Here is a 14,713-nt window from a genome sequence, read left to right as displayed (position 1 = left end):
AAGATGAGAATGTAAATAATTTATGGTATATGTACACAATGGAATACAATTCAGCTATAACAAAAGATGAAATACTGTAGTTTACTGTGACATGGATGGAATTAGATGGGATCATATTAAGTGAAATAAATCACAAGGAGAATGACAAATAATAGGTTATCTCACTCATCGGTGGTACAGAGACAAAGTAAGGAAAGAGAAGTATCCAATGATCAATGAACCCTTGGCCTCAGATCATAAAACTTAAATTAACAAGTATTTGGGTAAATGGATGGGGAGTGAAGATGAACTAGAAGTGACAGTAACAGAGTCATGGACATTTAGTGGTGGGTGCAAGTAATTTTGTATATCAATATCATTAACATTAAAACTACTGTAACCATATCAGTAAAATTATAATAAATAAATGATAAAAAAATAAAATATAGCCAACTCATGTGGCCCAAGGGGAGGTCTAAGCCTCAAACTTTCATTCACCATTCATTTTTCACATCTAGTTATGTCAAAATTCACGATCACGATCACGATGATCCTGTTGTTTGTCAGTTGCCTCGAGCAGGCACCAGGAACGTCTCCTTCATCCTAGCCCTGAGATTCTAAAAAGTGCCACATTCAAGGCTCTTTCAGGGTTAAAATTGTCAAAATTCATTTTCATTTAATTAATTGCCAAATTTTCTCCTGCATTTCTTGTCTATTCCAACTAGTACTAAGTCATTGCTTACCCAAAAAATGTAAGTGATTCCTTCCTCCAGCTTTTTATACTTTCTATGGATAAAATTGGCATTAATTTTTTTAATTTATTAAAAAATTTTTTCATTCCCTTCATAATTTCCTTTTGTTGCTGTTGATTATGTTTCTATTATGATTCAGGGTTGTACACATCTGGCTATAGTGTTTGCCAGTTATTTTTTAACATCAGGTTACAATAGTGATTGCGCTCAGCCGTGGTATTAACTGAGATTTACATTATTTTTTTTAATTGTAGTGCTTACACTTGCCAGGGCTCAAACTCTTAGCTGAGACAAACAAGTTATAGTTTTTTTTTTCTTTTTGGGTCACACCCAGCGATGCACAGGGGTTACTCCTGCCTCATGCACTCAAGAATTACTCCTGGCGGTGCTCGAGGGACCATATAGGATGCTGGGAATCAGACCCAGGTCGGCCGCGTGCAAGGCCCTATCCACTTTACTATCGCTCCATACCCACAAGTTATAGTTTTGGTGCTCACTAGGGGTTGCTCTGGTGCTCACACACATGCTTGTCAGAGGCTGCATCTCCTTGCCATAGTGCTTGCACATCTCTTTAGCTGAGGTATTTAAATACATTGGAAAAAGACAAATTTAGTAAAAAATGGTTTTATAACATTATTGAGGAAAGTAAACAATAAAAAATAAGTATTTTAATTAAATTAGTTAAATTAGTCATTAGATTTCTTACCATTTTATAGAGATCTGAGACACTAATCTGGTCCGAATCCACTACTTCAAAGTCTTTTCGGGGCACAAGGTCCAGCCCCAAATGCCTGGAAAGAGAAAGACCACACTCAGCATGCCATGCCTTCAGACTTCGTAGCTGCCATTACTTTTTTCAAGAGAGTTAAGATACACAGATTAACTATGTTATTAATTTAGGACAGGTGCAGCAGACATTTCAGGAAATGCTGTTTTACCTCAATCAAGCAGAATTAATCCTAATCAAAATTCAGCCTGGTGATTGGGCCTTATTAAAATCTAAACTTATCCACTAAGAGAACTGAGTTGGGCTATTTTAAATAGGACTGTTTTATGGTACTTTCATTTTACCTGTTCTCTTTATATTAAAAATTATCAATATTATAAGAGACCAGACAGACAGGGGTTAAGGCACTTGCTTCAAATATGGCTGATGCTAGTTTGCTACGGTTCCACAAACACAGCCAGTAGTAATTCCTGATGACAACTGGGTGTAGCCCCAAAGTCTCTGCCCTCAAATACTAATAGTTATAAATGATTACAACCATTCAGTCATAATTGGTTTAGAGATAACTTTAGTTACAACATTACCTTCACGAGAAGTGTAAATTAATCAAGAAGAAGGAAATTATGGGTGGGTTAAGACATGAAGATATATAAAAAAAGATATGGAAATATAATGTAGGAAGAGAACATGATAGGAAGAGAAAGAACCAGAAATTATGTGTTTATTGTACTTTGTCTTAAGTATTCATATTTCACAATAAGAAGATATAAATTTATTTAATACTGAAAAATGGGCTGGAGCAATAGCACAGCAGTAGGGAGTTTGCTTTGCATATGGCCAACTTGGCCGTCATGAGTTCAATTTCTCCGCCCCTCTCAGAGAGCCCGGCAAGCTACCGAGAGTATCTCTCCCACACGGCAAAGTCTGGCAAGCTACCCGTGACATATTTGATATGCCAAATATGGTAACAAGTCTCACAACAGAGACCTTACTAGGCCCACTCAAGCAAAGCGATGAACAACAGGACAGTGCAATATAGGAAAAACCTCATATTAAACAAAAGCCTATACATTGTGCATGTTACTCCAAACTGTGGATTCTACCTAAAGAAGAAATACCACACTGTATTATTATATTTTTATTCAGATATTCTTCTAATGCTAAGATTAATTACCCTATTGTAAACCATTGTCATATTAATGAAAAATAAGCACTAGTAAATTAAAACACAAAATAATTTCAATAAACAATTATACATTCACCAGATGATGTGTTAAATGTCAGTACTTTATGAAATTTATAAAATTATGGTGGAACCATTATTCACTACAACACTTAGCACAATAGCCAAGATACGGAATCAACCTAGGTGTCCAACAACAGATGAATGGATTATGAAGATGCCGTAAACATACACAATGGAATACTATGCAGCTTCAAGGAATGATATTTGGATGGAATTTGGATGGAATTTGAAGATACCATGTCGAGTTAAGTAAGCCACAAGAAAGACAAATAAAATGATCTCACTTATATAGATGAGGAAATACAACGTAGTAAAGGAGGATGTATAAATCACCATCTACCTCAGGGTACAGGGAAAAGAACAGGGCATAGGGGAAAAGACAGAGAAGGAGAGAGGAAGGAAGAATATGAGAAAAGGAAGTAATAGAGAACCAAGAGTTAGGTCAGGGCCTTGGATATACTGGTAATGTGGGGGAGTAATATAGCTATATATCCAAACCACAGAGTCAACAACCAAAAGACATAATTCAAACTACAACCACCAGTTCTTAAAATGTACTTGTCAAGGTGTCAGACATAGTGAGAGCAGGAAGGAACTTGGGAACACTGGTGTAGAGAAGTTGACAGTGGTGCTGGGACTGGTGTTAGAACAGTATACGTCTCATAACTTTGTAAATCATGGTTCTTTAATTAAATTTTAAAAAATTTTTAAATAAAACAAAAGTAGCGGTGGAAAAAGAAGTATGGAATAAGTCAAGTAACAGGAAAAATAAATATGGCTATATGTGCTCAAATGTAATGTGCAAAAGTGCATAATGGTATAAATGACTTCATTTTGGGAGAGGGCTCCCAGTGGTGCTTTGAGGTTCACAGTGATACTCTGATAGCCTGTGTGACCCTGACAGTTTTGGTGCTCAGAGAAGTGATGCAAAGTTGTTCAGACTGACAATGCAGGAGACCACTAGTATAAAACCCCAGTGGTAGTGCTCAGAGGGTCTGTGGTGCCAGGGATCAAATCAGAGGTTACATGTATGGAAACCACACATTTCAGTCTTTTATTTATTTCTCTAGTTTTAGCTATTTCCCTAGCTAGTTCCATTTCCAAGTCGTGACAACTTGGATGGAACTGGAGGGCATCATGCTGAGAAAAATAAGTCAGAGGCAACAGGATAAATAAGTATAATATCATGCATCTGTGGTATACAGAGAAACAAATGAAGAACATGGATAACATCAATAAATAATAAGCCCTGAATACTGGAATACAGACCTGAGAGTGCCAGATTTGGGATGAGGGGAACGAACCCGTTAACTGGAAGTAATATGGGAACATAGGTAGAAGGTGTGAGGATATGGGTGGGAAGTAACAGTATTTACTAAAACCTTAACTTTCAATTAACAAACAATGTGCAGAGGGGGTAGGAGGGAAGGAACAATGGACATGAAATGACATACAAATGGGTGGGGGAAGAATGATGGGCACTTTGGTGGCAGGAGTGTGCAGTAACTTTCTACATCAATACAAGAATACTGAACGCTATTGTAACCCTTTCATATAAACTATACAGTTTTTTTTTTACCAATTTAAAAATACATTGAGGGTTGGAGCAATAGCACAGCAGGTAGGGCATTTGCCCTGCATGGAGCTGACCCGGGTTTGATTCCCACATCCCATATGGTCCCCTGAGCACCGCCAGGAGTAATTCCTGAGTGCATGAGCCAGGAATAACCCATGTGAAATGCCAGGTGTGAACCAAAAAACAAAAAATAAAATAAAATTAAATTAAAATAAAATAAAAATACATTGGTATGTCTTCAATCCTCTTTTAACTTTTGTGAATAGTGTGCGATAGTTTCAGACTTGTTTTTGTTCTTGTTTTTATTTCACATATAGCTATCCAATTTTCCCAGCACCATTTGTAAACAAAACTTTCCTTCAAATATTTGATTAATTTATTATAGATTAACTTCCCATAAATGTGTGAGCTCATCTCAGGACTCTCAATTCTGTTCCATTGGTCTGATTGTCTACCTTTATGCCAAAACCATACAGTTTTATTATTAGTACAATTCAAAATTGGGAAATACAATAACTCCTATGTTTTTTTCCTTAGAATTGTGTTGGCTATTCAGGAAGTTTTAGGGGTCCACATAAATGTAAGTAAAGTTCTTCCAAACCCTTAAAATTGTCACCAGGATTTAAAAATTGTATTGGGATAACTGGAAAGACACATGCCACAAAAATTAACTCAACATAAATTAAAGACCACAAAAATAGATCAAAATCCATAAAAATATACTGAGAAAAATAGACATAACTTTTTAAGAAAGGCAGCAGTAGTGTCTTCAATAATTTGACTCTAGAGGCAAAAAAGGAAAAAAATAGGGACTATTTGCTCGAGGTAAGGTAAAGGCCCTCCCGTTGATCGTCGATTTGCTCGAGCGGGCCCAGTAACGTCTCCATTGGAGACTTTGTTGTTACTGTATCTGGCATATCCAATACTCTCGGTAGCTTGCCGGGCTCTCCGAGAGGGGCGGAGGAATCGAACTCGGGTCGGCCATGTTGGCCGCGTGTAAGGCGAACGCCCTACCCGCTGTGCTATCGCTCCAGCCAGGGGCTGGAGCGATAGCACAGCGGGTAGGGCGTTCGCCTTACACGCGGCCAACATGGCCGACGAGGGACTATATAAAATTAAAACAAGTCTGCATGGCAAAAGCAACTATGGTTAAAAATAAAAAGACACCAAATGAATGGGAGAAAATATTTGCACTCAATAAATCAAATAAAAGGCTAATATACAAGATTAATAAAACACAAAAGTCAACAATAAAAATACCCAATAACCCCCATCAAAAACAGGGAGAAGAGCTAGAGAGATAGTATAGAAGGTAGGATACTTGCCTTGCATGAAGTTGACTTGGGTTTGATCCCTGCACAACATATGGTTCCCTGAGCACTCTCAGGAGTGATCTCTGATTGCAGAGGCAGGAGTAAGTCCTGAGCATATTCAGGTGTGACCCCCAAAATAAAACCAAAAAAAAAAACGGGGTGGAGATAAACAGATACTTCTCCAAAGATGACATGCAAATGACTCAAAGGCATATGAAAGTGTTTATTATCACTAATTATCAGGAAAATGCAAATGAAAACAACAATGAGATCTCAGCTCACACCAGTGAGATGGCATACACCAAAAAGTCTTTGAATAACGAGTTTTGGCAGAAACATAATTAAGAAAGAAATCCTCAATCAATGGTGGGAATGTCAGCTGGCTCAAACTCTATGGAAAGCAATATGGAGATTTTTTTCAAAAAGTAAGAACAGAACTCCCATATGACCCAGTGATATCAATTCTTGGTAGTTAAACTCCAAACACTGTCCTCCCATTGTTCATCGATTTGCTCGGGGAGGCACCAGCAACGTCTCACAACAAATTATGAAACTTCTTGTTACTATTTTTGGCATATCAAATATGTCACGGGGAGCTTGCTAGGCTTTGCTGTGCAGGCGAGATACTCTCAGTAGCTCGCCGGGCTCTCCGAGATGGGCAGAGGAATCAAACCCGGGTCGGCCGCATGCAAGGCAAAAACCCCTACCTGCTGTGCTATCACTCTGGCCCAAACTCCAAACAAAAACATTAATTTGAAAGGATATATGCACACCTATGTTCATTGCAGCACTTAGTATAACAGCCAAGATATGAAAATAACCCAAATGTCCAACTAAAGATGAATGAATCAAGAAGCTACATCGTATTTACACAGTGTAATACTATGAAGCTATAATAAAAATGGAATTCATGCAATTTGCCACTACACATATGGAACTAGAGGGCATCATACTGAGTGAAGTCATTTAAGAACAAAAGGGACAGAATGATCTCTCTTATATGGATATAAAGATACACAGTAACAAATGACCAAAGACAATAGAACTGAAGACTTGGTTCAAAGGAATTGAGTTTACAGGGCTAGTGGGGAGAAGGGTGAATGGGAGAGACCTTTAAGATATTAGTGTAGCCAGGGGGAAAAGGCAGCTCAGATAGAGAAGGGAGCACCAAATAAAGGGTGTTCGGAAGATCCTCCCAGGATGGGAGATGCATGCTGAGAGTAGACTTCAGACCAAACATGATTGCCACTCAATGCCTCTTTTGCAAACCAGAGCACCAAAAAGGAGAGAACAAAAAGGAAAGCCCTGCCACAGAGACAGGGTGGGATGGGGGGGATGGGGGGGGGTGGGAGGGATACTGGGATCAGTGGTGGTGGAGAATGGGCACTGGTGGAGGAATGGGTATTCGATCACTGTATAACTGAAACCCAAGCACAAAAATTTGTAAGTCTACAACTGTACCTCATGGTGTTTCACTAATAAAAAAAATAAAAAAAGAAAAGTTGAAAAATATATTATGTAGACAAACTCTATCAATAAATACTTGTTAAATAAAAACACAAATAAAAATTAAAAAAAGATATTAGTGTAGGAACTCTGGCGTTGAGTGTGGTGTTGGAGTGATGTATGCACAAAAGTATCACAACAGTATATAAATAACAGTACCTCAATAAAATATAATGTGAAAAATATTCTTTAAATATGTATCACAGCACTTAGCACCTAATACGTATTTTTTAAAAGATAAGAAAAATACATTGATAGGTTGATTGGCAAGCTTATTTTTCTTAATATATAGAAACAATCTGATTATCTGTAAAACTTTAAATACCATGATATGGAGAGCTCTGCAGTAATGTTACAGTTCTTAATCTAGGTGCACAATTTCCTCATTGGCAATTGTTTTTTTAAGTTAATCTATAGGCATAAACACTTTGCACCCGGATCTTCTTTTCGGGGCAGTATATTATCCTATTTATGTATGTGATTTTTTGGTAAGTTTCAAAAAATACATTCCTCATGTTTCTGAGAGCATTACTTAAAGCTCTTTGACACAGGACCCCCTTATTACTAATCCTCCATCTACTTTCCAGATTCAAGGAACTGGTAATATCTCATTTACTAATTAGGTGCCTTCCATTCTCATTATTTTCTGTCCTTTCAATGACAGGAACTAATGACTTGTACTAAAGTATTCTTAAGATATCTGTTTACATTAAATACGAAGCAAACTGATCATTTTAAAGTTCAACAGAACTGGTTTTGAGATAAACACCTCAGAAGAATATCCATTATTAAATGTAAGAATAAAAAAATGTAAAGATGTAACAAACTGTAACAAGAATATAACAAAATATAACAACTTGTAACAAAAATCTGAATATTGCCTATTGCAGCATCTCATACAAAAGTCTCAGAATTTTATTTGTATAGAAAATGTAAATAATCACAGCTAATTAACCCATGTATTAAATGACAAAAGGCTTTAACATGCTAAAGTACAGATGAAGAACACTACAAGTACAGATGCAGACAACTAGAAAATAACTACAAGATGAAATCAGAGTATTCTTATCATGAAGGTCTAAAACCAATAAAACTTGAGTCACCAAAAGTGAGACACGCTCAAATGATACTCATACTTACTCATTACCCCAGTCCAGGCGCACAGTGATGTGTCGTTTAACTTCCCGCACCTGATCCTGAGTTAGGTGACCAGACAGTAGCTGCCTTCGAAGGTCAATAAGCTCATTCATCACATGGCGAAGCTTGTAGAAAAGATCTACTTTGTGTTTCTGAAAGGGTATTATTGGTGTAGGGTGAAATTAAAAAAAAAAGGTGGGGGAATAAAGAAAGAAATTGAGAAAAACAAAGTTCTAATTATTTCTCTGAATCTCTTTAAAGACAATGTGAAAAAGAACTTAATTAACTTCTATTGTCAAAAAAAGAAAAAAATAGATCATATAGATTTCCAAGAAGTGTTAAACAATGCAAAGTCATGCAAAGTACCTTTAGTTTATCTCTACTCCATTCTGAATACATTCTAACAAAATATTATTAATCTAACTCAGAATATAAAGTTTGTTACAGGTGCAGCAGCCCAACTGTAGTTACTATGTAACATCAAAGGTTTCAGCTCTTGTTTCTCCTTGAGGGATTACTTATTGAGGAAGAAAAGAACTTGTTCTATTTTGAAGAAACTTCAACATAAAGTCAAGAGTCTCTGGAGTGATATTCACTTCAGTTATCCAAACCTCATCCAGCTTTAATTAGTTTCTGAAAACTATAGGCATCTCTAGTGCCACAGATTTCCACTCTTTCCAAGATTAATTTAAAACATCACATATATAATTTAAGTGGGATAATCTTAATTAGAACATTTATTGAAAACGTTTTTAGTTATTATAAATGCCACAAAAGTAGATCCTTAAGCAAGATATTTTTACCTTTTCATTAAAATTTAAATTTTTTCTTGTATGTTAAGAAACATGGTTGCAACAGTGTTAACAATCTTATTTTTTATATAAAAAGTGGCTGCACTTTTTGGAGGATCCTCCCAGGAGGGGAGATGCAGGTTGAAAGTAGACTGGACTGAACATGTTCGCCACTCAATGCCTCTTTGGCTGATCACAGCGCCCAGGAGGAGAGAGAGAACAGGGGGGAATGCCCTGCCACAGTGGCAGGGGGGGATGGGGGGATGGGAGGATGGGGGGAGGGATATTATCCTGGTGGTGGAAAATGGGCACTGGTGGAGGGATGGGTATTTGATCGTGGTATGACCGAGATCCAAGCACAAAATTTGTAAATCTACAACTGTACCTCATGTTGTTTCACTAATAAAAAAGAAAAAAAAAGTGGCTGCACTTTTATATAAAAGTCACTGGTGATGAAGGCAAGAGTTTTTCATCATTCAGTATTGTCTTCCCTTGTTCTATCCCTATATAACACAGATGAGTAAAATCATCCAGTATTTGTCCTTTTGCTTATTTAACACAATGTCCTTCAGATCCATTCAAGTTGTAGCGAACTACAGGGTTTCATCTTTTCTTATAGCTGAGTAGCATTTTACTTCGTATATATGCCACAGCTTCTCTGTCCCTTCATCTGTCATTGGACATTTGGGTTGCTTCTATATCATGGCTTATTGTATTTAGTGCTGCAATGAACACAGGTGTGCATGTACCTTTTTGAATTAATGTTTTGCTTCTGGAAAGTAAGTAGATGTCAAAAAGTAGAATTGTTGGATCATATGCAAGTTTCATTCTTACCTTTTCAGAAATCACATGGGCAAAGTCATTTTGCCCATGTAAATTATTCCAATCTGTGAACATGAAGTATTTTTCCGTTGCATGATCTCCTTTTCTATTTTTTCAATAGTGACTTTAAATTCTCAATGTATATGCCTTTTACATCCTTTGTTAATTTTTAGTTGACATTATTTTATGGAATCTTTTATTATTTATCTCTTCTACTTTGTTATTTTCATATAGAAATGCAATGGATTTTTGCGTATTTATTTGTAGTCTGCCTCTTTTGTATTTCAGCTAAGCACAGCGGGTAGGGCATTTGCCTTGCACGCGGTCGACCTGGTTAGCCCAGGTTTGATTCCTCCAGCCCTCTCGGAGAGCCTGGCAAGCTACCTGCGACGTATTCGATATGCCAAACACAGTAACAACAAGTTTCACAATGGAGATGTTACTGGGCCTGCTCGAGTCAATTGATGAACAATGGTAGGACAGTGCTACAATGCTTTATAAAAAAATTGGTGGAGAAGCTGGTACAACAATACAGTCAATAAGGTACTTGTGTTGCATGCAGCTAAGCAGAGTTAATTCAGTTCCTGGCACCTCATATGGTCCACTGAGCACCACCAGAAGTGATCCCTTAATGCAGAACCAGGTGTAAAGTAAACACAGCACAGCTAGGTGTGCCCCCACCAAAAAAAAAAAAAAAACTTTTTAAATTACAAAACAAGGCTGTAACTTTAGGCATTCACACGTTTTCATGTGTAAATACTGACAGATTTCTTTTCAAAATGCATGTCTTTTTCTTTGATTGGTATAGCAAGAACTTTCAAAATCTATACTAAATATGGAGAAGGTGAACATCATTACCTTGTGCATGATCTCAGATGAAAGATGTTCAGTTTTTCAATAATGAGTGCTGACGGTGGGTTTGTTGTATATAGCATTGCTATCTTGAGGTACATTCCTCTATCACTTTTTCATTAAGATTTTTTAAAGAATCACAAATAAATGATAAATTTTATTTAAAGCTTTCTCTGTACCTATTGATAGACATTTTTTCTTTATTTATTTTTTTCCCCCAGCTGTGCTCAATGCTTATTCCTGCGTCTGCTCAGGGATCACTCCTAACAGGAATCAGCAGACTTTATACAGTGCAGGAATAAAACCTGAATCACCTTAGCCAGGTGATTAAGACAGGTATTACCTGTCTACCCCAATATGATAAGGTTTTAAACTTTCCTTTCATTGACATGACATTGACATGATTTCATAAACTGGCTTGTGTACAGTGAATCATCACTGAATTCCTGGAATAAATCACTTAATCAGACTATGAACCTTTTGATATACTGTTGGATATAGTCTGCTTAGATTTTATTAAAGACATTTGCATCCTTGTTTATTAAGAATATTGGCCTGTATTTCCTCTCTTTTTAGCAATGTTTCTGTCTTTTCTTGCATTAGGGTAAAGTTTACTTCATAGAAGCTATTAGGAAAGATTGTATTTCTTCAATATTTTCGAAGAACCTGAAAAGTATAGGTAGAACTTGAAGGTTCAGTAGAACTCACTAGTAAGCCAGTGCCAGTGATGAACTACATTTTTGCTATTGGAGAGCTTCTTAATTTTATCCCAGTTTTCTTTTTAAAATTGATAGACATTTGTAAATTATGAAGTTACAAAAAAATCCATGATTGAATTTCAGGCATATAATTTTCAATACCAATCCCTTTAGCAGTGCCCACTTGTTTCGATCTTTTTATTTTTTTCATTTTTTATAATTTTATTTATGGAATCACCATGAAAGCAGTTACACAGCTTTCAAGTTTAAGTCTCGGTCATACAATGTAATACCCATACCTACTCCAGTGTCCATTCTCCACCACCAAAAACCCCAGTACACCCCCATCCTTCACCCTCCCTCTACCTGTGGGGCAGATGATTTCCACATTACCCTCTCTCTACTTTGATTATACTCAATATTTTGACACCAGACCCACCATTATTATTTGGTATTTTACCCCAACACTCAGATCTACTGAAAAGGCAACAGTAGACAATTTGTTTTCCATTGCTGGTTATGAATAACATATGATGTTGCGTGGCTGCAGTAGTGGCCACGCAATTTTGAAATTTGGAAACCTTAACAATTAAATCTGGAGGGATTTCTGCTAAAACCTGCTGGGTTCAGAGATTTGTTCCTGAGTCTCTTGTATCATGACCGTTAAGCAGCTTGATCAGGAGCCAGAAAGGCCATTCGTGGGCGGCAACTCAGGGTCTTGTTGGGACGGAGAGGAAAGAGCCGGCTCCACCCTCATCCCATGAGGCCCTGTGTGTCTCGTCACTGCGGGCCCAAACCTGACTGTCCAATGGTCTCTGGCAGATGGCGGCCACCGAGCCGCCAAGGGGAAGCAGATGGAGGGACAGCACCCTTTTCCCCCTGGGGTGGCCCAGCGACAGGAACCTACTGCGCAGTTTGGACACATTTCTGCCAAAAGCCGCTGGGTTTCAAGATTTGTTTTGAGTCTCTTAGAGTTCCAATTTTCTTAATCATGGTTAGACTACTCATGTTTTTTGTTTTGTTTTGTTTTGTTGTTTGGTGGCCACACCCAGTGCTAGGGCTTACTCCTCGTTCTGTGTTTAGGAATCACTCCTAGTAGAAGACCATAAGGGGTGCTGGGAATTTAACCTGGGTCAGTTGCATGTAAGACAAATGCCCTATATTGCTTTGTTCTGTATTCAGGTTTTCTACTTTGTTCTGATACACTTTGGGGGACACATATGTTTCTAAAACACATCTAATTCTTCTGGGTATTTCAGCTTTGTGGCATAATGTCATTCATAGGAAGCTCTTGATTGTATTTCTGAAGTATCCTGTAATTTTTCTTCTTTCATATATCATCTGATTTGAGGCTTATTTCCTTGGGGTCTAGCTAGTAATTTGTCAATCTTACTTACTGACAAACCAGCTACTAGTTTTATTTATGCTCTGTTTTCCTTTTACTAGGCTGGAGCAATAGCACAGCGGTAGGGCATTTGCCTTGAGCGCAGCCAGCCCAGGCGAGCCGGGTTCGATTCCTCTGCCACTCTTGGAGAGCCCGGCAAGCTACTGAGAATATCTCGCCCACACGGCAAAGCCTGGCAAGCTACCCATGACATATTCAATATGCCAAACACAGTAACAACAAGTCTCATGATGGAGACGTTACTGGACCCGCAACGGGAGGGCAGTGACAGTGACAGTGACAGTTCCTTTTACTATGTCACTGATTTCTGCTCTATTTTTAAAAATCATTTTCATCTATTTACTGTGGGATTTATTCACTGCTTTTTGCTAAGTTCTCAAGCTTGAGGTTATTTTTATGTGTTTTCTTGTTTCTTGGTGCAAGCTTATATTGTTTGTTTGTATGTTCTTTAATTGTGCTCATCATTTTGTTTTTGAAAAATGCTGTTTTCCAGCATGGTATTGGGCTAGAAACAGACCTGCAGACCAATGTAACAGGGTTGAATATTGTCACAGACCCCCAAATATATGGCCACTTAATTTTTGACAAAGGAGCAAGAAATGTGAAGTGGAACAAGGAAAGTCTCTTCAATAAGCGGTGCTGGGAAAACTGGATAGCTACCTGCAAAAAAATGAACTCTGACCTCTGTCTAATGCCAGGCACAAAAGTCAGATCAAAGTGGATTAAAGACCTCAATATCAGACATGAATCCATAAGGTACATAGAGGAAAATGTAAGCAGAACCCTCCATGACATTGAAGCTAAAAGCATCTTTAAGGATGAAATAGCACTGACCATGCAAGTGGAAGCAAACATAAACAAATGGGACTACATCAAACTAAGAAGCTTCTGCACTTTAAAAGAAAAAGTGACCAAAATAGAGAAAGAGCCCACAGAATGGGAAAGAATATTTACCCAATACCCATCTGATAAGGAGTTAATATCCAGGATATACACAATACTAGAATTGTACAAGAGAAAAACCTCCAACCCCATCAAAAAATGGGGAGAAGAAATGAAGAGAAGTTTCCTCAAAAAAGAAATAAAAATGGCCAAAATGCACATAAAAAATGCCCCACATCGCTAGCCATCAGAGAAATGCAAATCAAAACAACAATGAGATATCATCTCACACCACAGAGACTGACACACATTCAAAAGAACAAAAGCAGTCAGTGCTGGCGTGGATGTGGGGAGAAAGGGACGCTCTTTCACTGTTGGTGGGAATGCCGACTGGTTCTGGACTGTCCTTCAAAAACTAGAAATTGAGATTCCATATGACTCCTCAATACCACTTCTCGGAATATATACTGAGGATGCAAAAAAGCACAGTAGAAATGACATCTGTACCTATATGTTCATTGCAGCACTGTTCAAAATAGCTAAAATCTGGAAACAACCCAAGTGCCCTAGAACAGATGACTGGTTAAAGAAACTTTAGTATATCTACACAATGGAATACTATGCAGCTGTCATGAGAGATGAAGTCATGAACTTTGTTTACAAGTGAATAGACATGGAGAGTATCATGCCAAGTGAAACGAGTCAGAAAGAGAGGGACAGACATAGAAGGACTGCACTCATTTGTGGAGTACAGAATACCATAACATGAGGCTGACACCCAAGAATAGTAGATATAAGAGCCAGGAGGATTGTCCCATAGCTGGAAGCCTGCCTCGTGAGCAGAGGGGAAAAGGCAGATGGAATATAGAAGGGATCACTAAGAAAATGATGGCTGGAGGAATCAGTCAGGATGGGAGATGTGTGCCGAAAGTAGATAATGGACCAAACATGATGACCTCTAAAATCATAATGCCCAAAAGTAGAGAGAGAGTATGGGAAATATTGTCTGCCATGGAGGCAGGGGGAG

General features: G+C 37.8%; 1 protein-coding gene across 5 annotated transcripts in view; it reads right to left on the bottom strand.

The window, feature by feature from the left end:
• The window catches only part of DOCK3 (dedicator of cytokinesis 3), a 467,343-nt gene that overhangs the window by 239,456 nt on the left and 213,174 nt on the right, over window positions 1-14,713 (bottom strand). For all 5 annotated transcript variants that reach the window (XM_056129948.1, XM_056129950.1, XM_056129951.1 and 2 more), the window contains exons 6-7: window positions 8,240-8,388; window positions 1,438-1,522 (exon numbers count right to left, since the gene is read on the bottom strand). In XM_056129948.1, the coding sequence (XP_055985923.1) occupies window positions 1,438-1,522; window positions 8,240-8,388 (234 nt within the window). The remainder of the gene's footprint in view (window positions 1-1,437; window positions 1,523-8,239; window positions 8,389-14,713) is intronic.

Source organism: Sorex fumeus, unplaced genomic scaffold (genome assembly GCF_029834395.1).
Source record: "Sorex fumeus unplaced genomic scaffold, SorFum_2.1 ptg000072l, whole genome shotgun sequence".
Classification (NCBI taxonomy): Eukaryota; Metazoa; Chordata; class Mammalia; order Eulipotyphla; family Soricidae; genus Sorex; species Sorex fumeus.
Note: the sequence above shows the minus strand (reverse complement) of the source record. Positions and strands in the feature narration are given on the sequence as shown.